At 37.9% G+C, this 25,061-nt stretch overlaps 1 protein-coding gene across 6 annotated transcripts in view; it reads left to right on the top strand.

Moving 5' to 3' along the window:
- The window catches only part of atp8a1 (ATPase phospholipid transporting 8A1), a 159,001-nt gene that overhangs the window by 73,803 nt on the left and 60,137 nt on the right, over positions 1-25,061 (top strand). For all 6 annotated transcript variants that reach the window (XR_014770626.1, XM_084719601.1, XM_084719597.1 and 3 more), the window contains 8 exons: positions 868-940; positions 6,354-6,459; positions 8,751-8,833; positions 11,117-11,166; positions 12,083-12,152; positions 14,007-14,091; positions 15,786-15,925; positions 19,660-19,798. Coding sequence is in view for 5 of the 6 variants with exons in the window: in XM_084719601.1 (XP_084575727.1) it covers positions 868-940; positions 6,354-6,459; positions 8,751-8,833; positions 11,117-11,166; positions 12,083-12,152; positions 14,007-14,091; positions 15,786-15,925; positions 19,660-19,798 (746 nt within the window). In the remaining variant the exon portion in view is untranslated. The remainder of the gene's footprint in view (positions 1-867; positions 941-6,353; positions 6,460-8,750; positions 8,834-11,116; positions 11,167-12,082; positions 12,153-14,006; positions 14,092-15,785; positions 15,926-19,659; positions 19,799-25,061) is intronic.

Here is a 25,061-nt window from a genome sequence, read left to right as displayed (position 1 = left end):
AATACATTTTTTCTCTTTCAGCCATTGGCTAACCTTCATTAAAAAAAATTAAAAGCAATTTAGCATACAAAAATTCACAATACCTAAACACATAATCACAGACATACACACACACATAGCCTACATACATTGGCACATTCTGTATACAGTATGTTTGGTATCAAATGACGAAGTAATTTTAATCCTCGGTAGTATTTAGTAATTTGGTTGTACCGTCGTACCCATCCCCACATCATTATTATTTAAATAGTGCTTTTTCAGTAAAAAATTGACATTGTGATGCAGAAATGACCATTACCACTCATTGTAATATCTGTCAAAATAATAATAATTTTTTTTTTTCACCATATTGTTCACCCGTAGTTAAGATGAAACAAACAATTTGAATATATCACATTTGGCAGTGATAATAATCATTAGTTGCAGCCCTGGTTTTATCTCATGTTGTGGCAAAAACACTGTGTGCCTTTGCCTGATTTTAAACCCACATTTGAACAAGCCTGCCAGGCTGCACAGTGGTAGACAATTCATTAGAGAGCATTTGTTTTCAGTGTGATGGGAAATCATAGCGTATTCTATGCAGGCTCCAAGAGGTTTTGTTTTTGCTGTTGGTACATAATTAACACTTTAGTCGTGCTTAATATTGTATTTGAAAAATTGTCAGAGGCTGGTATGAAGTTGTGCTGTAAACTCTGGTGGTCAAAGTATGCTCTTATCATGATCCAAATTATTCACTTGTTCTTGACTAGTCCAGTCTTCTGTCACAACGTGTTATTGTCGGCTTTCCTGTTCTTGTGTTGTACAATAGTTGCTAGCAAGTATTCCAGTGTGTTCTGTTGTTTTGACTTCTCCGTCTCTTCTTTCCAGGCACAGTACACACTCATCAGACGAGGCAGGATTTAATGACCCAAGCTTACTGGAAAACCTCCAAAGTAATCACGTAAGTAATGTCAAGGTTCCCCGCTGCCGGCCTGCAGTGACGGCTGTTGTTTAGGACAAAATTAAGAGGGATTTTGAATCTAATTGTGTTTGGTTGTATAATACCTTCTTGCCATTTTAAGTGGACTTTAGTGATGTGGTGTGCTTGTGTTGGCTTTTACGTTATGAAGAAAATGTGAAAAGGCTGTGATGTCTTGTCATTTTGTCTGGAGTAAGACATGTTTTGAGAGGCAAATTGAGTTAATTCTCTCTAATATCAGTTTGATTGAAATCCAGCAAAGGGGTGGATTACTGTCTCTTTACAGGACATTGCAAACACAGACAGCAAAACAACCTAACTGGCTCATTCTGACAGGATGAATATGTGCTTATTTGCTTATCCACTGTGGGGAACTGTGCTGCTGTACAGTGGCCGCATCAGTGTGAATTTGCCTAAAAACTACATAAGAAAACTAATATTTGGTAACAGTGCTGCCTTTGTCTCAAAATATGGACTCAGGCATGCATTTATTATCTGTCACAGGACTTCAGAGGGAGCACTAAAGGCCACCTGTAGTAATGAAAGGGGTGAAAACTGTGATTGATTGGCTGTTTGAGTCGCTCAGCTGCAGAACAGCGTGTGGGAGGCAGAATGTCACATCTAATTACCTACAGTAGCACTGCCCAGGGAAAGTAGTAATCCCACTGTGATGTTTGCTTTGTTATGACAGCAGAATCTCTCCACACATTGAGTTTGTCTTGGATCTGCTTTAGTTTCATATTAATATCCCTGCAAACACTGCTAATTATAGTGCAAAACCAACCGCTGTTTAGAAACCACAGTCTCTCTAAATCTCCAATAATGATTCTGCTTATTATTAATCTGTTGTGTTGTAGTTATACTAATGGTTTGTTCATAATGGATGTCTTAATATTGCAGCACTTTTGTGAGTCATACTTTTCCTGTCTTTTTTTTTTCAAGATAAGTCGCCCTCTGTGTAATGCCAAGACGTCTGTCAAGATGCTGCCATATATTTTGAAAGTTTAGAAAATAAATCCAAGTTAACGCTAATGGCATTGCCAGTAAAGAAATATTTACACTCTGGAAAATTTGATTATTTGCTCTCTTGCTGTGTGTCAGAAAGTGTTATCAAAAATATTGATAGAATGATACATATTGATACTGAATATTTGAAATGATTTCAACATGCACTTTTCTCAGTATCAGTATTCAGCATCATTAACAGCTGCACTTTGTCGCTGACTCTCCTCTCAAACTGCGTGTTGACACGCACCACTGTGGTGCCCACACAGTCCTGCCTGATCTCACTTACTCATAGTGCCATCTCCTTCTCGCCACTTGTCTCATTTTCTATATTCATTATCATGTTCTAGCCTTATGACGTTTATCTTTTAATAAAAATCAAAACTTCTATGCAATTTTGAGTACATTTTTCCCTGTGGTATCAACAATAGTATCAAATATTGGAATTTGACATTCTAGTAGCATGACAACACTAGTGTCCAATGAAACGGTATGAAAATTTTAATGGTGCAATAACCATTTCAGTAAAATGATTAAATATTATATAAAAATTAAATATGACATAATTATAATTATCAGTTACGATGACCTTAAAAGGATTGAAAACAATGTTTTTTAGTTGAACAAATTACTTATTGTAATTTCACAAAATATTATGTCTTGAAAGACATGAAATGTTAAACTCTTTACAGTATGGTAGAATTCAATTCTGATAAGCAAATGTACAAAATGAAAATGAAAACAGCAATATGTGGTTTCATTTTCGACCCATTTCTTGGTCTGGCATGGTGTTTTTGTGTGGTCTCTGCTGGTTGTCTGGCAATCTTACAGTGGTAACAAGACTCCAGGATGTTGATTATCCCGGCTTAGAAATAGTCTTCCTGTAAAACCATGTGTTGTTTTTTATTAACAGTTTTTGTATTGATTAATCAACCGAGCTGGTAGGCGTCCCAGGCTAGCTGTTTACCCCGTTTTTCAGTCTTTATGCCAAGCTAAGCTAACAGCCTGCTGGCTGTATTATATTTACTGCACAGGCACGAGGATGATCGTTTCATCTAACTCTGAGCATGAAAGTGATTAAGTTCCAATTATTACATATCGACAAGAGAAACGTTAAAATATTAACACTAATATTAAACCATCAATGCTTCTCCCTCACTTGCCTGACAGATAGATGCTAACTGTAACAATACATTTCACTTACCAGCTTCTGTTCTCACAGTTCAAACACTTTGTCCTTATGGCCGACAGGATGCTTCTTACTAAAACATTACTAATCCTGATCATTAACAACACGTTTGCATTGCTGCAGGCTATTTGTAGGAGCAGTGTTGATACAGTGTTGAGGGGGATGGCAGACTGGAGGAGTTCTGGAATTAACAGTGCTGACAAAAATAAACATCCCCTCTGGTGCTTTTCATGTTCTCTTGAGTCACTGGACATGTTCTCCGCCCGCAGACTCTCAGCAGCCTTCTTGGGTGTTTGTTTGCTCGCTGGCTCGTCCAAGCTCTCTGCTTCATTCTCTCTTGACCCTTCAACTTTTTCCACACTGGCCACGTCTGAAGTAATGAGTGTCCGTCACTGTTGCCATGACACAAATTACCCAGGAGTCAGTGAGGGTGATGGCTGGCAGCACAGTATTAGCTGTCACATCTAATTGTACCATGAACTCTCTGCCTAGGTTACTACCACCCTGGATAGCAAACACATGTTTGTACTTATATGCTTGTGAGGACCCTCACTGACATAATGCAATAGCACATGACCCTAACCTTAAAGGAATAGTTTAACATTTTTTGGAGTATGTTTACTTGTTCTCTTTTTTTTTTTGCAGAGAGTTAGAAGAGACCAATGAGATGACTCTCATACTGCATCTATCTGTTTAAAATGATGCTGGAGCGAGGAGATGGTTAGCTCACCTTCGCTCAGGGTTTTTCAAAGTCTTGAGACCATGGGCATCCCCTCAGATGAAGCTTTACAAAACCTTAAAGTTAATGTTAGAAAACACTAGCTGGGTAGCTAGCTAATCTACATCAACAGTTAGCTGGCTAGTTAGTTGGTAATTTGCTAACATTAGCTAACTTTTGTGAATATCTTTGAACCAGCAACCAGGGCCCCATTTCGCAGAGGCTTCGTAGCGCTACGTGCGTCGTAAGTTGTATTTTAAGGTCTCCCTTAAGATTGTCCCAACATCTGTATCCACTTTTGTCTTCTTAAAGGCTCAGTTTTTTGGTTCTGCTGCTTATAAAAACTTCTGTGTTCTTCATCCTGTTGGTAGGGCACCCACAACTACTCCATTTTAGTAGTCATTGACTGCTGCCTAAAGGTAGTTGACTAGTTGCAAGAGATATAGTGTAGATTTTTTAACTCATTAACAATGATCAATTCTTGTCAAAAAAGATCTCAAATACAACCAGTAAATGGTTAACTAATGTAGGTGGGACCAATGTGGGGTTAGGTAAAATAGCAGAGACCTTGATTGGCAAGAAAGACTGTGTACAAATGAGCTGCAGTCTGATTGGACTAAGGCCCTGGCAAGCTTGTCTGAGCTGGAGATACTGGTTGATTGCAGTAACAATGCAACTGCTTTCTTGGAGGGGTCTTTCCTCCCTTCTCTAAATACTTTAAATTCCATTTATTTACCATGGCTGACCATGGATCAAGACATTTTTTTGTTGTTTGCTAGCAGACAGAGAGTGACAAGAGGCATCTTCATGCAATATAAAGTCAGTGGAGAGAGATGTTTTTTTTTTTCACCTCTGGTGGAGGCATGGCTTAATTGAACTCTGTCTCTGAACAGCTGAGGTTCTGTCAGGCTCTAAGCTCACTCAACTGTTATTGGAGCGCAGAGCAAAGAAGGGCGGGGCCAAGGAAGGGTCAATTTTAATCTTCTTAACACTAAAACAAAGTTTTAGTTTCTTGAACATTCTCATGGCCTAAAACTCAACTGGCTACTCACAAAGATAGAAATATAACAGTGTGCACGCACACACACACACACACACACACACGCACACACACACACACACACAGGCATGTCCTTCAGAGGATACATGTCAACCCAGACCAGATTAGCATGCTGTTAGGAGGCAGAGGGGACTCTTACAGCCACCTGGACTGTAATAGACTGTGTTTTTTCATTTACAAGAGGCCCTTTGATTTGCCCTCCCCCCTTCATTCATTTTCTCCTTTGTTCCCTGTTAGAGATCTCTCATCAGGGTTGCCATGGCCAACACAAAGAGCAAATTTGATAATACAATGTCTGTCTGTGTGTGTATGTGTGTGTGTATACACACCTTTTTATTTGTGAGATGAAAAGAATAGCAGATGTTTCTGAGTAATAAGCAGCAAACAACACAGAGCATGGCACATATTTGTTACATCTGCTGTAAATTCTCTGTGTCACCTTAGGTTTTCATTATCACTGGTTGCTCATAATGTTGGCACTGTAGTAATGTGAGCTTTTTCTGCTATTGATCTCATTGTTAACAACCATTAGCAGCCTGATTACTGTTTATCGTATGATTCAAGCCTGGCGTAGCCCTGGAGGTAGTCAGTATATCTGCCACAATGAGCAGAAGCTGGTGGTCCCGCAGCCTCAGACAGGAGCCTCAGCAGATGCCTGTTTGAGTCCACCCTTTGGCTATTTAGTCATACATTTCCCCTCATTAATGTAAAATGCCTTCAGTATGTGTTTTTTTTTCCATTTACTGAAGCAAGCTTATATTACATGCACATGCCTGAGTAAATGTCTGACAGCAGCTGGCCAGTTCTGTGGGATCTTACTGGCTTGTTCCCAGCAATCAGTAGTCTGACAAACCTGATGGTGGCTTTGAACAACAACATGGCTTTTTAGACCCAGTTTTCAAAGAAAATCATTCTTCTTCTTCTTCTTCTTCTTCTTCTTCTTCTTCTTCTTCTTACGGTTTTAGGCTTTTATTGTATAGGGCTGTACCAAATGTCATTTTTTATATTGAGGTTAGCGAATAACACTTAAATTATTTGTTCTCCAGTGCTGTAGTGATAGGTCTGGTTATGTAATACTATAAATGGGTTGAACTGAACTGCCCTGATGTAGAAAGTCTCATGCATCTGGTGCCATACAAATGTTACATACAAAAGGTACGGTTTACCTTTCACCCAAATCTACAGTACACAAATATATGAATAGAAGTCAGTATGTCATGACTGCTGTAGACAGTTGTGTGTGTCTTCTGTCCTACATCTGTCATGCAGGCTGATCAGAGTCTGTGAAACAGTGCACTCCCTGTCTTTGCTCTCTCTTCCTCCAGTAGCATCAAGGTCTCTCTGGTAGTTTTGTTTCTGTTTTGTTATGACATGTTTTACTAAGGAACATTTGAAGTCAAAGTGCCCTTTCCTCTTCTTGTAGCCTACAGCTGCTGTCATCCAGGAGTTCATGACCATGATGGCCATCTGTCACACTGCAGTCCCCGAGCGCACGGATGGAAGAATCACCTACCAGGCTGCATCTCCAGGTACATCACGCTTCCATCAGCACAGCTAGTATAATACATTGTGCTGCTCTGGTATTACCCCCATGTATGATGTGTGTGTGTGTGTATATATATATATAATCATTATAATTTGGGAATGTTAATTTTGCCCAGACTTTTGTCTTTTTCTCCCCAGGCTCCCAAAAAAGAATAATAAGACACTTTATTTGTATACCACTTCTCTTAACAAGGTTATAAAGTGCTTCACAGAAAAACAACTATAAAAACACAGCAAATAAAAACAGAGATTAAAAAAAGAACAGATTAAGAGGAGCCAAATAAGAACAGCACAACCATCGCAAAACACTGAGGGATAGAATTGGTTAACAAATATTATATTGCAGGAGAAGAGTGATAAAACCCAGTGACTTTTCTTAAAAAAAAGCGTGCATGCCTTCTTATAAAAGAAAGCTTTAAGAGAGGATTATAAAGATGTTAATGATGTAGTGTGACTGTTCTGGGGTTCTGGGGCCTTGAACCACAAATGCCTATAGTTGGTACTTAGTGGCACGTTAATTAGCTGTTTTCTGATGCTGGCAAGTTGAATTAAAACTGCAGGTCCAGAAATTTCAAGTCTTAAATTGCTGCTCCTGCAGCTCTGCAGCTTTGGGCGATATTGGCTGGACCTGGTTCCAGGTGCTTTTCATCAAGGATGCTGTGTCCTTGAATGTTTTTGTTTTGTTTTATTTGTTTTGTTTTTGTTGAGAGATTTAATTTCCCATATAGTGACCTCTGTGTTTTAGAAAATGGAACACAGCACCACAGCCTGCAGGTAGCAATGTTTCATAAAGACATTTATATAATCATCAGTGCAGGAGAGAGCCAGGAATCACATTAGAAAGTAAAATATCCTGTTTACAGAATGCATGGTATGTGTCAGCTTCACTTTGATCTCTCAGTCTCTCACATTCGCCGCAGTGATGAGACACCTGCCAATCAAGAAAACATGCCCTTAAACATGATTCTTTTTAACTCCACAAAATCAATGTCGTTTGATTTGGTGAATGGTGAGGTTATGATTAGGTGAATTGAACCACTGAGGCTGAGTTACACCAACAAGGATAATTTTTTAGCCTTGATTAAATCATGGTTAACTTAAACTTATGTTGCACTGAACTTTAAACTAGCCTAAAATTAAGAAAGGTTACATTTATAATCTCTTTAAACCCTAGTTTTTAGTTTTCACTCTAAACCTACATTCAGTTTAACTGTGTTGCACCAAAATTTATTACTATTATTTATACAAACTATTTAATTTCAGTATATGTCGAAAAATATGTATTTACTAAACAGAGACTAGTTTTTAGCTGTACATAAGAGCTCTGCTTAATTTTAAATCTAGATTTACTAATTTTAGGCCTAGATTTGCTAAACCATGATTAGAAGTAATCTGAAATGAAATTAATCTTTATTAGAGCAACCCAGTCTGAGACCTTTGTATTTTACATGAAGGGCTGCAGCTCGAAGCATTTGCATACTGGCGTCACCACTTACACACGGTGGTTGCCCCTAGCAGCACTATGTAAATTTCCTGAAAATAAAGGACCACCCTAATGAACTCTGGAAATGTCACTGTGCTTAAAGGCACAAATCTGTGGTCCAAATGTAAACAAGGTAGTGGCTCTGATGGGAATAGTTAAAAACATAGAACATGAAGCTTCTGTTATTGATTGCCAAACTGATTGTGTATGAACAAACAGTAAACTGTGACTAAATGAGAGGTGTTAATGTTTCCTGATGCTTTTGACAACATTAGTAATGTAAAACAGGCTTATAGTCAGTTCAATACAGAAACAATAAATGCTTATCCATTTGCTTTTATGAACACATATTGATTGGCTAAAAGGGTTCTTCTATAATAACTGTACAAAGCAGTCCTGCTGCTTTTCATCTTGCATTTTGCTTTTGATATGTGAGATGACTTCTTTTGCCTGATTGCTTAGAACAATCATGGTTTTATGGAGCTTTGGGGTTTGAGGCAGAGCGCAGATTGGCTGTAGAGAGAAGGGTGGTTAAGTGAACTGTAAAAAACAAGCAGAGAGCTTTTTCTCACCCTGCAGCATCCTCATGCAAGCTGTAGCATCAGCTACCTGGTCCACAGCTCTCAGTCGCTGCTCTCTTTGTGAAACTGTGTTGAATTGAGCTAGTCCTATGGTTTTTATCATAAATGTCTGGTTCAAATCAGGTTATCTTGAGACAGAACTGTGTGTTTGCACTTATATTGGTTTTTGTGTGTTTATCTGTAACATTGTGGGTTTCCAATTGCTTTCCAGATGAAGGAGCTCTGGTGAGAGCAGCACGAAACCTTGGCTTTGTGTTTTCTGGTAGAACCCCAGACAGCGTCATTGTGGAAACGGTAAGAGAGACAAGATGAGTTTAATGAAAGGCAGGCAAGCTATTGTGTTGATGGATGGATCCACTTTATCTTTAATATGAGTATCATTATGGTCAGGTTTGACCTAAAACAAGAAAAAAAACTGACAAACGCTAAGGCTGAGTGCTCACACGCTGATAGATGTGTAATACTAATGACTTGAGTATTGGCTAAATCCAAGTAGAAAAAAGCAATATACTAAGAGGATTTTTTTGCTGTTAATGAATGAAACAAATCAAACTTTCTTCACCAGTTCATAAACTGTGGGATATCTCACAGTTTCATGTTTGACTGGAATAAAAGAATAATGTAACTGTATGTTGAGAAGAAATGAAACATTGTGATGTCCAGTGCTTAACAATAGGCCACTCATTTTACCCCACAGTGGAGGAGTTTTGACCTTTTTATGCTCATATACTCTCATGTCTGTACAATAATTATGAAGCTACAGTCAGCAGCTTGTTAGCTTACCTTAGTATAAAGACTGGGAACAAGAGGACATGGGCTTGCCTTGCTCTGACTTGAGGGAACAAAATCCCAAAACTTCTCAATAGAGAGTAATTTCCAGGCAACCAGTGGAAACCCAAGAAAGGTAGTCTGGCAAATAACCTCTTGTAAAACAGTGAATTGTTGTTTAGCAAAATTAAAATCTAACTTGTTCAGTAAATCCAGGTTTATTAATATAAACTGTAATTAAATAGTTTAATCAATATGGAGATGCTTGCTTACCCAAATTCAAATTTAAAAAAAGAGCGATGTCGGAACCTAGTAAATATAAAAGAGGAAAGACACCATTAACTTCTGGCTGCTCTTTTCCCCAACAAAACATTACATTGTTTCCTAACCGGCTAAAAACTTAATAAAATGTTAAACTTCTTGCTAGCTATCTAAAACGGTAGTAAACTTACTGTGCCTATTCATGATGGCACTGCTGAGAAGCTCTAATATCTCCTCCAGTGAGGAGAAGAAAAAACCTTGTTGACCAAATTATTGGATCAGTATGCTCATATGAATGAAGATTAAAAGTAAGGAAAAAAGACACTGCCTGCAGCAACTGGCAGACTGTTTTAATGGATCGGCTGGATGAAACACAAAAAGAGATGCATCCTAAAATTCAGTTGGGTTAAATTTAAATTTTAAAGTTTTGGTGCGACTGAAATTAATTTAAACAAGGTTTAGAGTAAAAACTAAAGCATGGTTTAAAAAGAGGTTTAAATTTGATGTTTTTAAAATTTTAGCTAGTTTTAAAGTTTGGTGCAACAAAATTTAAAGTTGAACCATGATTTACTCGAATTTAAAAAATTATCCTTGTTGATGCAACCCAACAAGACTTTTGTACAGATTAAACATGAGATATAAAGCGTTAATAAAAGAAAAAGCCTTGAAGGGGCTGGCAGATTTGTTATGTTTAGATGTTTAGATTTAGCAGTTTTGCTAGCTTAGCTCTTTATGCTAAGCTAAGCTAACCAACTGCAGACTCAGAGTCTACATATTTATTGTACAGACATGAGAATGGTAGCAATCTTCTCATCTCACTCTTGATAAGAAAGCAAATAAGCATGTTTCTCACCATGTCGACCTATGTCTTTAACCACCTTAAACATTCTGGTTATTTTCTCCATGAAGTGATAGAGCCTCTACGTAGAATATCTCCAGGCAGTAACAGAACTAATTAATTCACTTTTTAAAATTTTCCTCAAATGTTCCATAAGAGACCTTGAGCTAAAACTAACTTGCATAATAAAACTCAGCTTTTTGTATTTACGTGGGCCACTAACAAATGCCACATTCACTGTGATTATATCCTGAGCTGATGCAGCATTTGTCCTCTCCAGAACTCAGGTCACCCATCCTGTTGTTCCCTTAATTGGTTAACCTGATGATTGCACTCAAAGAGGCTGAGGCAGAAAGGCCAGAACCATTTTCCTTTTTTTTTCTTCTGCTGAGAACATCTTGTCTTCAAGACATTTGTCCAATTTCTTAACCTTTATTAGGCCCTCTAAAGCGCTCAGCATCTATTTAATCACTCTGTCTTGTACTGGACGATCCCTGCAATTAAGGAAGTTAATTGAATTTTACCTTGTTATTCTCCCTCCATCAGCTCAGTGCTGGCGACTGATAAACACATTTAAAGTGCAATTAAGGCTGATTTTAGTAGGGTGGCGGGGTTGACTTGTGCTATTTAAGATAAGTTGTCTCAGAAGAAGAAGAGGTTGAGATCCTTCCTTCTGGAGTATGTTAACTCATCTCTCTCTTTGGATTTAGCTCGGAAAAGAAGAGAAGTACGAACTTCTTCATGTGCTGGAATTTACAAGGTAAAGTGTATTACTATTTTCATTAGATATTATGTGTATAAGTGCTAGAGGAAAGAAGAAAAGGACCACCCAGATTGTTATGAGTGCTAGCTTCAAAAGCCAGCAATTGGGATAGTATGGGGGTGTGTTAGCGCCCCTGGCATCATGGGTTAATGTCACATCTGTGAAGGCCCCATTAATGCTAAAAGGTTTTGGAGCAACATGCTGCCATCCAGATGATGTCTTTAGAGATGTCCCTACTTATTTCAGCAAGACAATGCCAAGAAACATTCTGCACGTGTTACAACAGAGACCCCGGACTGAGTATCTGAAGTCGTGTATCAAGCACGACTGGGACAGAATTTCACTTTCAAAACTTCAACAATTAGTATCCTCCGTTCTCAAGCACTTAGTGAGTGTTGCTGGAGAAAAGATGATGTATCACAGTGGTAAACATGCTCCTTTCCCAACTATTTACAAAAAAACAATACAGTTGATCAGTTTGGACATTAAATATCTTTGTACTTTATTTAATTGAATATTGGTAGAAAAGTGTTTGCAAATCATTGCTTTCTGTTTTGTTCATGTTTTACGCAATGTCCCAACATTTTTGAAATTTGGGTTTGTTTGTCATCTGCACAGGCTATAGGTGCACATAAATGATTGTATTTTCTGTATGAGCCTCAAAAGAATTGTATGATATCAGATTTCATCATCTTTCTTTTGCCCTTGTGATTTGTTCTAATTAACTGTGTGACTTAAGTGTGACATTTTGTTATCCACCTCTTTGATTTTTAATTTCAGCAGACAAACAGTACTCGATAATTTGCTGCAACACCTTGTGATGCCATGTTTCTCATTTGTTTTCTCTCTTTTAACCCACCCTCTTCTTCTCTCTCTCTGTTGCCTTTTTGCTTTTGCTTTTTTTCTCTCACAGCGCGAGGAAGAGAATGTCAGTCATCATGCGCACCCCATCTGGGAAGATCCGCCTCTACTGCAAAGGAGCTGTGAGTGTCTGTCTCTCTCCATGGCAACGCATGACAGCCCATCACCATCATCACCACACACAAAAGTGCTGAGCGCTCTGCTCCTCTTATTGCCTCTCACTCTTGTCAGGAAATCTTTGCAATGAGCAGCAGCATAAAACTAGATCACCATATTTCACACACGGGTGTCTCTGCAAAATAAACGTTATGTAAACATTATATTTCACAGGAAGGCACTTACCAGTACCTATCAGACGAGCCTCTTTCCACAGCTGCATAAAGTACCAACTGGGTGGAAGCAAAATCGTAGATTCAAAAGAAAATATTTCTAGCACTGTCGGCAGTGTCATTGTTAGACTATCAAGTCTTGATTTTTAAAGATGAGTTGATCATTGACTTTGTGCCCTGACAACTGTTATTTACATTTTCAAATTTAAGAAGAAAGTCTATATGGCATCAAGTGTGATATAACAGCTGGTGAGCTACACTGTGTTGTCTTTTAAGTGTTGTCATTTTCTTTGGACATGTACCAAACACCACATGTAGGTGGGGGTGGAGAGAGAAAAAATACTGGTAGAATCGCTGATTCTGACTTGGATTTAGATAATTGAAATTGACAGCTCATTTTGATCAATCTTCCATTTAACATTGAAATTGTGACACCCCTTTTGGTAGCAATTTAACACAATGATGGTGATCATTCAGTGTGGGTTTTTTATTCACTTATTTTGCAAGTAGGTTATAAAGTATACCAAATAAATGTGTAATGCAGATAGTTTTATCTCGGAAGGTTTAGTGCTCATGTTTTACTTTCATATGTTTGATTTAGTTTGACACTGTTTAGTTTGTGATGACATCAAGAGGGACATGCATGAAAAGTAATTAGTAGGTTTAGAGCATATTATTTTACTTTGATGCTCATTGACTCTTAAATTAATTTGATTGTTTTATGGGCTGTACAGTTAATCGAAATATTATCAAAATTGCAGTGTTGCTAAATGCAATATCCAAAACAAAATGCTGGAATTGATTAATTAATCAATTATTAAATTAAGTGCCCCCTATTATGATAATTGATTGATTGTTTTGAGAGATTTATTCAGAAATAAGAAGTAAAAATTCTCTGATTCCAGCTTCATAAATGTGGATATTTTCTGATTTCTTTACTCCTTTACGACAGTTAACAAAATATCTTTGGGTTGTGGGTAAAACAAGACATTTGAGGACATCATCTTATGCTTTGGGAAATAGTGATGGACCATTTTCTGACATTTTATAGACCAAACAACAGATCAGCTCAGCAAGAAAATAATTGACGGATTAATTGAAAATGAAAATAATTGTCAGTTAATCTAAAACATGACAAATTATAATAAAGCACTATAATATTGTAGAGATTCACTGGCTGACAAATCTTGTCCTTCAGATGTAGGAAAACATGTTTTGTCCAGACCCCAACAAATGTCGCATCATCATGATTTTAATAGGTTTATTTTTTTCACTGAAAATGAAAATTATGATGCAATCCTGAATCATACTGCAGTTGAAATATTTGTCAAAGTAATTGCATTATGATTTTATTGTGATCATACTGCGCAGCCTTTATTGTTTTCTGTTATTAAAACACATTACTCACAAAATAATTCATCCATTACAAGATCCAGACACATTAGTTGTGTATCAATTAATTCCCCTGCAACTGCTGTTGAAACAAAATATTATTTCAGTACAAGGGGGCCACTGGACAAATCTGAGTAGAAAACAGTGTGCTCCAAACAACCTGAGAATACTTGTTTTCCCAATAGATGAAGTCCAGGATGTTCCTTTCTTTCCTCTCTGGGTGTCGATAACCAATGAGTGTTTGTTTCTCTTCAGGACACAGTGATCTATGACCGTCTGGCAGACAGCTCGAGGTACAAAGAGATCACGCTGAAGCACCTGGAACAGTTCGCTACTGAGGGTGAGTGGACAAACGTCGCCCCCTGTCTGTAAAGCAGGATGTTTTAATGTAGAGTGTGCTCCTCTCATTTCTTAATGTTGCTACTGCTTGATCATCAGTTGCAGCAGAAGAATTGTTTTCTTTTCCTCAGAACTAATCCTCATATATGATTTGATGAATATTAAACCCTAACATGAATTTGTTGACGTGGTTTTAACATAAGGCAGTGGAGCTGAAAGAAACTGCATCAGAGACTCTCCTTTTGCTCTGTGTTCATACTGCCCCCTTGTGAGAAACAAGCAAAATGATGTCATTGGGAATATTTGATGGAGGCTAAATATAGCATCCAGGACAGATTGTGAAGATCTTCAGTCACTGTAATTTAGAGAGGCTTGAATAAAATATAACTTGCTCTAGCTTGTTGACAAGAAGAACTAACTATTAACTTCTCCATATTTGATCTTTTCTAAATGTTATTTGCATTGAACAGAGAATCTATTTTTTTTCTTAATTCTATAAATATGTTACAAGCTATTTGGACTTGTTACATATTTATGTGAACATGACCTACAAACACATGTACTGATACAGTACACAAACATTATGTTGTTGCAGGTTATTTAAATCCAGGTTTCAGAATTTGTATTTAACCTTCTTCAAGTATAATGAAAAGCAAGTGCCTAGATGAGGGGTTGCTGCATTAAGCAGTGTATTAGATTATTAATTATGGTAGCTTTTAAGAAAAGAAAGTATATAGTCTCGTGGATTTTTTTTTTCTGGTGTTTGGTAGTTTGATATGGGAAATTTAATTGATTCACAAAGACCTACAAATGATGGTTAAATGCCATTTGTTATTCCTGTCCAGATGTTAGAGGGATAGTTTGGATTATTTGTAGTGGGGCAGTGTGAAGAACTTATTCGTAGTCGATGTATTACCCATAGTAAATGGCGATCAACACACCCCCAGTTTGGAGAGGCAGCAGGAGTAATGATGTAGGAAGCTAAGCAATGTACTGCAATGGACGGGGTTATCAATTTTAGCCACCTATAAAAAAGGTCCACCTGGAAAAAAAATATCAGTTTAAGTGTGTGCTATATGTAGAATATTTTCACTGCTTTACTTTTTCCAGTTGGAAACTGCTGCTGCTCTAAACCAGCCAATCTCCACTGGCAAAATCTGTAATTTTACCTTGCAGAACATGGGAGTTGTTAGTCTACCGCTGCCTCGATCTATTACATTTTTTGCATTATTGTGTGACTTTGGTGTTTTAAAAGGGTAGTTTGGATTCATCAAAGTCACACAATAACACAAACATCCTAAAAGATCAAGGCCATGAGAGACCAGCAACTCCTGTGTTTGGCAAAAGTACAATGATTTAGTAATTTCCTGTCAGAAAAGGCTGTCTGATGGTAAGGTACAGAGATGAAAATATCCTAAATACAGTAGTTGGCTGCCAACTATACTGTGATGTGTTCTACAAAGGAACCAATCAGACACTACTTTCAGAAGTTCAGGATGTATACCATGCTCAGAAATGTATAAAAAAGCTTAAGAAACAATTCAAAAATTTAGGTTTGTCACTTGTCATGTACTAGTATTGATTACCACACAGTAAGGCAGTCACCAACAGTTACACTGCACAGATCTGTCTAAAGGTTTGGAAATGGAAAATGACATTTGACCCAGGTGTTGTGATGCTGTTGCCTTCTTGCAGGCCTGCGCACTCTGTGCTTTGCGGTGGCAGACGTCAGTGAGTCGTCCTATCAGCAGTGGCTTGAGATCCACCACAGAGCCTCCACCTCCCTGCAGAACAGAGCCCTAAAACTGGAGGAGAGCTACGAACTGATAGAGAAGGTTTGTTGAGTAAAAAACTGACATGTGATGTGTAGTATCAGCTCCTGATGCCATGACTACCTGTTATGCTCCCTCATTTTGTCCAGTAGTGATGCCATCAGACATTTCATTATGGAGTGATATTTACTAGTGTGAAGAATGTTTTTTTTTTTTTTTTATCTTTTTAGATGCTGCATTTACTTAATGTACAGTAGGTTTCTCTGCATTTGCAGAAAATCAGACAGGGCACAAGCTCAAGGCTTCCTGTGTAAATAGTGAAAGTCAGTGTAATTGCACCTGGAAATGTGAAAAAGTTCCAAATTGTGGGTTTTTATGAGAAAGATTCAAGGTTTCAGCAGCAGGTAGAATTGGTTTCCTGTGAGGTGGGTCTGTGTGGAAGCACTAGTCAAACACAGGAAGCCACAGTCGTAAATCAACCACTTGGCATGTTCTTCACGGCTGCTCCTGGCTGCCCAAAACAAATGGAGGCAATCAATCATGAAATAAACATAAAAGCTTTCAGGGAGGAAAATGTAATGTGCATTGCTTAATGGGCAGAGTGTGGCACTGATGCTGCCAGGGTTTGGGGTTCATTGCTCCTTGGGGCCCCCCGTACTTAGAAATGCACACAGTGACACCACATGAGGGCACAATGGAGTCACAGTGAAATTTTAATGACAGAGACATTCCAGCACTGTGTGAAATTATCTGATGGTCTCCTTCACAACCATACAAGTGTGATTACTTATTTTGTAAGAAAATGTGATAAATTCAGTCTTATTCACACTTGATTGGGACTAGTTAATTAAAATGTAACTTTATTCCTTTGTTACTGTGTTCAGTAATGAGAAGTTGTTGTATTTCTTCGATACCCAATTACATACTGACTAAAGCTGCAATGATTAATCGATTAATCACTTATTAATGATTAAATTTATCTCCAACTATTTTGATAATTGATTAATCAGTTTGAGTAATTTTTCAAGAAAAAATTCCCCTAAAATTCCATCTTCAGCTAGTTTCTAGTAATCTGAATATTTTTGGGTTGTGGGCTAAAAAAGACAATTGAGGACATCATCTTGGTCTAATCTGCTTTTTCACTATTCTCTTATATATAGTTCCAACAACTAATTGATTAATCAAGAAAATAATCAACAAATTAATCAATAATGATAATAATCATTAAATGCCGCCCAATTACCTACCTAAATGATTATTATTCTCAATAATTATTGATTATTATCATTCATTTCACAGTATTGTACTTTAGAAAAAACTTAATTGATGTAATCGTATCAAAATCATCCTTCAACAGTGTGACTGTTAACCTCATATACTCTGTTTTACAGTATGTGCGTAAGACTGCTCCAGTCTCTCAAGGAACTGTTTCTCATCAACTTTACTGATTAGTTTAACCTTAAATTGATTAGTTTTGGACTACTTGTGCTAAAAGTCAGCCAACTACCAATTAAACAGAATTTTCCAAGGAGATCATGAGGAAACCAGTGTAAAATACATCAGACAGAAACTTCCAGTCTTCTACAACTCAACCTGTTTTTAACTTATTGTCCACTTTTGATTGTTAAAACATCTTTGACGACTACCTTCCTAAATAAATGAGACAAAAACATAACAAAAAAGGGAGAAAAATAAACTGGTCTGTGAGCCCACCACATTCAGCACACTGCTTTCGGCTCAGCATCACTCCCTGCCATTATGAACGAACATTTAATGTATTCGGGGTCGTACTTCCTCACCACACATTTTGGAGTTTTTACTGGTGCAGGGTCGTCTCTCTAACAATGGCAAAACAAGCTTGTTGTCCCCAACTGATGATGTGTCATGATTGGCAACTAGTCACTTAAGTTATGCACTTTAATTTCAGTTTTTTGTTTTTTTATTTGAATTCTTGAGCCTATTTAGATACACTAGAAACCTGTAATATTGATCATGTGTGTCTGGATCTGACAACAAAAAACATTTTTTTTTCACTTTATTTCTCATGCAGATTACTATCTAATTGCCATTTTTGTATTTGTTACTTGGATATAAAGTAAAGAAAAGGACAGCTTCAATTGACTGAATTTTATTGACTGTTTCAAAATACAGCACAGGTGTTTCAAATGCTTTTCAAATTATAGTACAATTTAAATTAAGTTTATTAGATTAATTTATTCAAATAATCTGTAATACATTGGCTATAGCACTGTATATAAAATGTAGTTTACTGTAGTCTCACTGCTGCATCTCAATGGCTTGTTTTTGAAAGCTTATTTTTCATTGAGATAATAATCATGATTTCAATGTTAACGCAACAGCAGCCTCAAGTAGACAGCTGGAAGTAAATGGAATTAATTTTAATCAAATCATTTGGCAGTGCAGCTGCCTCCGTGGCCCACTAGATGGCGCTCTGAGGTCCACCAATGGACTGCAGCTTTCAGGATGAGAATGGCCCTGAGAATGATCCTGCAAGGCTGAAGTTGCAGAGTACTGACAAAGTCTTGATTCTCCACAGCGACTGAAGTCAGAGGTGTAGCAGCAACTCTCTCAGCGCTACATGGGCAATGAGCTGCAAATACAGTCTCTTAAATCAGTGTTTTTCAAACCTTCTACAACACATACCACCTCAGAAACTACTAGGATCCTGAAATACCATCATTATGCCCGACAATAAAGTACAGGAGTGTAGGTCAACCCTTTTCAGCTACCAAGAGCTCATGCAGAAGCAGGTTTATTCCTAACAGGAAGATTATTTATTGTTGACTGTTGTCAGCCAAACTGCCATCACAGTTTAGCATGTAACTGATCATGGATGTGTGTGTTATGTGCATAAATGTAACTATGTCAGGCTGATACTGACTCAGAAATATTATAGGAAAGACTAAACTTTTTTTAAATTGTATTTCAGTGATCAGCTTAAGTATTTTCATCTAAACTTTTGTAGTATTTTGATTAGATGTTTTTAAATTAATTGATTTATTTTTTAAAATACCTCAGTGTACCGCTAGAGGGAGCTTGAGGACCACCAGTGGTACTAGAATCTAGATTTTAAATTAAGGTGTACTAACTATGTACCAACTCCAGACAGAGTCGACTAGAGTCTAGTAGCTGGTGTTATGTCCCACCCTGGCTTGGGGGTTGAAATCCTGATACAAGTGGTTCTTGTATCATAATCCACAAAGAGGTCTGTTAACAACAACCACTGGAACAATAGAACAATATACATCAAAGGGGTGAGTGAGGACTCATCAGATATAGTCATGTTCTTCCTCAGGCACTGTGTGGGTCCAAATGATTAGAGAGGACAGAGCTACAGATGTGCAGGCAGCAGGGCTCAGGTCGCAACTTCAAGAGCTTCCCCTGCCTTTCCTCTGCTGCTGGCTCCTGTCTCCCCTCCACCCCTGGGTCTTGTCAAATCTTTGGCCCTGTGATGGCCCCATATGAGCCTGCAGAACCGCCAAGTTTCCTGGGAAAAACACCAGCAATATGTTGTGGGCGTGCTTGTATGAGAGAGGTCGTGTCTGCAGATACACACGAACACGGACGCATAGTAACATATCCAAAACGTCTACAGCCCGTTGTGGTTTTTCTGGGTGATAAACAAGAGCAGCTGATGAAGGTAAAAACATGACTGAGTGAGTGACACAGTCCCGACTCACATGTTTCTCTGACACATGACATTTTAAAGGCCTTCCTCTGTTTTGATCACCACTTAGTGACTTTTTTTTCTGTCTTTTCCTCATTTTTGGGTGTAGAACTTGCAGCTGCTGGGGGCCACAGCAATAGAAGACAAGCTTCAGGATAAGGTGCCCGAGACCATTGAGACTCTGATGAAGGCAGACATCAAGATCTGGATCCTAACAGGGGATAAACAGGAGACAGCCATTAATATCGGTAAGACTCAGGCAGGGCTTGAAATAAAATTTTTTCCTCATTGTCCCACAACTCTCCTTAATTCTTCATCCAAGAGTCCCAGACCAGTCTTAAATTGACTAATATGGTTCAGCTCAATTATCACATGCAATTTTTCTCGAACAGATGTTATAAGTAATATTGTATATTAACAATTCAACAATTTTCAGTTTATAATGACCATTTATTCAAAGAGCAAAATGTTACATACCTTGCTCTGCTTACCAAGGGTGCAACATGTGGGGAAATAATCACTATTAATCACTATATGGATGATAGTTGATCGGTTCTGAGATTGGAAAAATACAGACTCAGCTGCCATCAGTTCTCCTACTGCTAGTTTGATGGATACACCCTCTCTGAGCTAAAAATAAGATTAAAAAAAGTTTGTTTGAATAGAAGGAATTACAAGTGCTAAACCAAATCCTTCCTGCAAAAGTCTGAAAAATGTCCATAACCAAACGGATCACTGTTTTCTTATTTTTTGCTCTTTTGTTTGTTTTTCTCTCTTTTTTGTTTTGTTTTGTTTCTCTCTAGACTTGTTTTTGTTTCTGTTTTCATTTGTTTCCATTTGTGTTTTCTTCACTGACACCAGTTGGTGAAAATTCAGATTTCAGTCATATGCTAAGCTATAGGCTTTAAAATAATATACATACATGACTGGTTGGCATGAATGACTGAATGAGCTAGTGGTCATTTACTGTTAGACAGTTAATATGTCACTTTATTAAGTTTAAATTATTTTTCACTTGACAAAATAAGTTGTTTTTATTCTCAACATGTGGTCAATTTATCCACTTAACAGCTAAAATTGCTCTGACATTTTTGTAATGATAAGTGTATAAATTTCTGTGTCCCAGATGCTCTTTTATTGATCCCAGAACAATGGGACATCCTTAATTTCAAGCACTGGACTCAGTAAGACAGCTTTGGCTCTGATGTGTATCATGTAAATTTTCATGGTGTTTTATCACTAATATTATGAGAAGTAACACCAGCAGCGGTGCTACCAGCACGGGGAAAGTCACTGACCTGGAGATTTGAATCTGAATCCTTGAACTTAAGTGTTGCCTCTTTACACCCTTTGCCTCCATGTTGCCTGTAAAGTTTCAAGGAAAAGATACATTGAAGCTTAATTCAAGCTCAATGCTGGTATGAGTTGTCAAATAGCAGAGCAATGCTAGTAATGCAGCTGATCGCAGATCAGCCTCCATAAGATGATACAGTCGATGTGAATCAATAAAAGCTACAGGATTTAAAGGGGTAAACCAGCAATTCAGCAAATTCAGCAGATGTTGCATTTTCATAAAGTTGGGGGACTCACAAGAAGGTGCAGAGGCCGAGATATCCTGAATTTAATCTCTACAACATCTCAGGTTTTTTTGTTTTTTTGTTTTTTTGTTTTTGTGTCTTACTTTTATCTTTTTTTGCTGGTTCCAGTTTCTTTTTTCATCTTTTAAACATTAATTTGGAATTACATGATGACAGTAGTTTACATAGTCATCTTTAGTGAAATACCTTTAGAGAGTGATCCAACTTCATTTCAGATCCCCATTCTTTTGAGGCTCCCCTTTTTTGTCCCTTTATTAGAGTAATTGTTGATCCCTTTGCAACATTTGATATTACCATGACTCAAGTGTCCCTGTTACAAATTCCTCAAGCTTCACGCCAAACCACTGTTTTGCTTTTTATATTTATAGTTTTTGAATGCAAGAATCCAAAAAAGGAAATTTCCCCAGTTACAAGTAATTTTTGTCCCAAATATAGTCACAGTTTCTGTGTAAATCTTGTTCCAAATGTATGTACTCTTGGACAAGCCCAAAACCAGGGTTATTTTTTATACTTTGGAAATCCCCTTTCAGAGCCACAGAAGACATTATAGACATTGTTTTCAGCCTCAGTAGCACTCCCCATGACCATTAAATTGAACGTTATTTGTAAGACTGGTGAATTGTCCCTTAAATGTAAAGTCATTTACATTAAAGACTGTTGGCACCCAAATACTACTGACTATGGCTTAGATATAACAGATAGTCAGAGTTCAGAAAGAAGTCTGAATTTATCTGTTGCACAAAACAGTTTAGTTGTTGACTGTCTGAAGTAGGATTATGGCACAATGAATTCTGGGTAAATTAAGACTTTTGTAGAATTAAAAAACAAATAATGGCAGACTGAGTGACCATATCCAACCACTCAGCTTCCCAGCAGAAAACACGTCTTTTGGAGGAATTCAACAGTTACAAGAATATTTTACTTGGAAAGTTTTGTGAAGAGTGTAATAATACCAAAAAAGCTGATATGGAAAATACAGAAACAGTGTTAATCTCACTGCTGGGAGGAGCATCAGAGATGCTCAGAAAAGATATAAAAGAAATTGTTGCTCTCTCCAGAACAATGTTAGCAAACCACAAATTATGATCCATGTTTTCCTCTTTTTTGGTGTTGGGTGCTACTGATCAGTTGGTGGCACTGATTGTTACCATGGATCTTAAACCTGAGTCAGCCTGGGCATAAGGTGTCTAATTTTTTGGCTTGCATTTAGTTAGTCTTTATTTTTGTGAAATGATCTAACTAGACTAATCTGTGAGCAAAAATAAGACTAGTTTAACACTACAGACTAGTCTAAAATATCTTTGAAACTGGCCCTTGCTTGTGCACTTGGTCTCAATCCAAATGAAAATTTGCAGTTGAACCTGATATGTGTTGTGATAAATTATACGCCATCAGCCTCTTACAAGTACTGCAGTCAGTACTGCAGTCGTTCTTCACCCAGCAAGACAAACTACTGACAAACTGAATGCTTCTCTGTCACACACAGCCAGCAAAAGCATCTGTCGCAGAATGCAACATGATGTATGAGCACACTGCACTGACATGAATTAAATAACATGAATATGTACACAAGGAGGCACCTCTCATGTATCTGGCTCACCCAGAGGTTTCAGCCTTGCAGATGTTATCAAAAAGGTGAATGACTAACCCTGGTCCTCCAGTTCAGCTGCCTTAATTGGCCCCGGAGTTACAGCTCTTAGATGTGGCTAAATACTACAAACGGGTCAACCTTGAGTGCAACCAACATTTAAACACAGAAAATTCCAGGAAAAACAGATATGAAAAGTACCTCCGTTTGTTGCTGTACCTACCACTGAGGCCTGACTGAATCAGCCCTTTGTGCCCACTATGCCCAGATGTGAAGGAGCTCCGCAGAAGCACACGCTCACTGGAAGTATTTTTACAGCTCCGCCGCTTGACTAAGTCGCTCTGTAAAATCTCTGCTCAATATTGACTTTCTTTTTTACTATTTTCCTCACTGAAAGACGATCCCCTATTGCCAGGGTTAATGGTGCACCTTTTGCCAGATTAGGCTGGTAAACTAAGCCAATCACAGTTCGATTTTTCAAGGTGGCCTATCCTGAACTGCCCATATGCCACTTTTGGCACCAAATATTGGGAATAAATGCAGCTTTTTACATTTATGATATTGAAGAATGGCAGATCAGTTTGTCCTAAAGCTGTAAATTTGTTTGAGTTTGTTTCCAGTCCTAAACTATCATGACATAATGCACAGTAAGTACTCTGACACTGTGTGTCTGGCTGCCTGAGGAAAGAGAAATGTTTGCTCTGAGCTGTTTGTTGAGGGGAGTTTAAAAACGTACATGAGGCTCAGGACAGGTCAGAGCCAGGATTCAATGAAGGGAAAGTGCCCGCTGTTCAGCTTGTTGGTGAATACCACTCAGTCAGTTTACTGAAGGTATCACAGATGAGAAGCACATAAACTTTGCTGTTTACATTTTGGCCAGCAGGTACATCCTCCCCTTATAAAGGAATAGTTCAGATTTTTTGAAGTGTGTCATTTGAGCTACTTATTCAGTCAGTGTTTTATCTACAGTAGATGACAGCTGGCATGCCCCCAGTTTGGAGAAGCAGAGAGGGGTACTGGTATAGGAAGCTAAGCAGTCTACTGCTGTGGACAGGGTCAGCAACAAAACGTATTTTAGCCTCCTAAAAAAAAAGGCACTTCATTGCTTTAAGTACACGCTGTATTTAGAATATTACCACCATCTTCAGACAACCTTTTGTCATGGGAAATCACTGTCCTATAAGTTCAAATTAATTTAAACAGGATTCTTTTTTTTCCAGGATTCCTAAATCATTTTTTTTTTCATTGCTGATTCGATTGTTTAAATATATAAATAACTAGTGTTTAATCCATTAGCTCAATGCTGACACATAATAGCAATTCCAATTGATGCGCCAACAGAAATTAGCATTGCAATTGTGGTAACATTATCTTAACAAACAGATCCATTTTACTTAACAGGCTTAATGTAAAAGAACTTGTGTGCTCATACTTAGAGGCAAATATTTCCTCTAATCTTTGGGAACAAACTAATAGTCAGTCTGTTAATCTGGCTTCAACATGTTCACCAGCTACAGCAACCTCAAAGGGTCAAAACTTCAACTGGCATTTATTTTAGCCTAACATTTTATTTTATTTATTACTTTCTCATGGCACCAGCTTGATGAGCAGGAACAGCTAAATGTAACATTTTGTTACAAAAAGTATTTTATTTACTACTTTTATAGGCCATGTAGCAATAATGTTGACATAAAACTTGTAAAACAGTCATGCGTTTCAGGCCCCCATTCTTTTTACCTCCCAAATCTCAATCACAGTATGTGGTATCCATTTTGAGTTCCCCTGTGTCGTCCCTTTATTACAGTTAATTGTTGCTCCCTTTGCAACATTTGAGATTACCGTGACTCAAGTGTCCCTGTTACACATTCCTTGAGTCCTGTGGGAGCAGTGTTTAGTTCCGCCTGAGGTGGAGAAAGGCCAGGAATTCAACTTTCTCTGGTGAAATAAAAAAGGGCAGTTTGGCTACAGTCAAATGAGCTTAAGGTAAACACATTAAGCGGAAGGGCTGTGGCAGGAATTGACAAGGGGGAAGGGAGCAGAGACGTTGTGTTGAGATGGGGAGACGTTTTCCTCACATTGGCAAATTTTTGGACGTTTGCACCTTTGCACTTAAGAAAACAATCTGCCAGACCCAGACCCAAACCCTGTTTGGTTTTGACTCTGGAGGTGAAACCCTCTCATTTCCTCATGTAGAGCCCCCGTTCTCTGTGTGTGTGCACTATTGTGTCTGACTGTGTGTCTTTGTGTGTTTTTTGCACAATATTATCTCCATTTCACTCACAGAAAATGCCACCCATATATTCACAAAACATAGGCTTTGTGGTA

Source organism: Lutjanus erythropterus, chromosome 5 (assembly GCF_056507025.1).
Source record: "Lutjanus erythropterus isolate fLutEry1 chromosome 5, fLutEry1.hap2, whole genome shotgun sequence".
NCBI lineage: Eukaryota > Metazoa > Chordata > Actinopteri > Lutjaniformes > Lutjanidae > Lutjanus > Lutjanus erythropterus.
The sequence above is the reverse complement of the archived record's forward strand: the minus strand, read 5'-3'. Positions and strand labels throughout refer to the sequence as shown.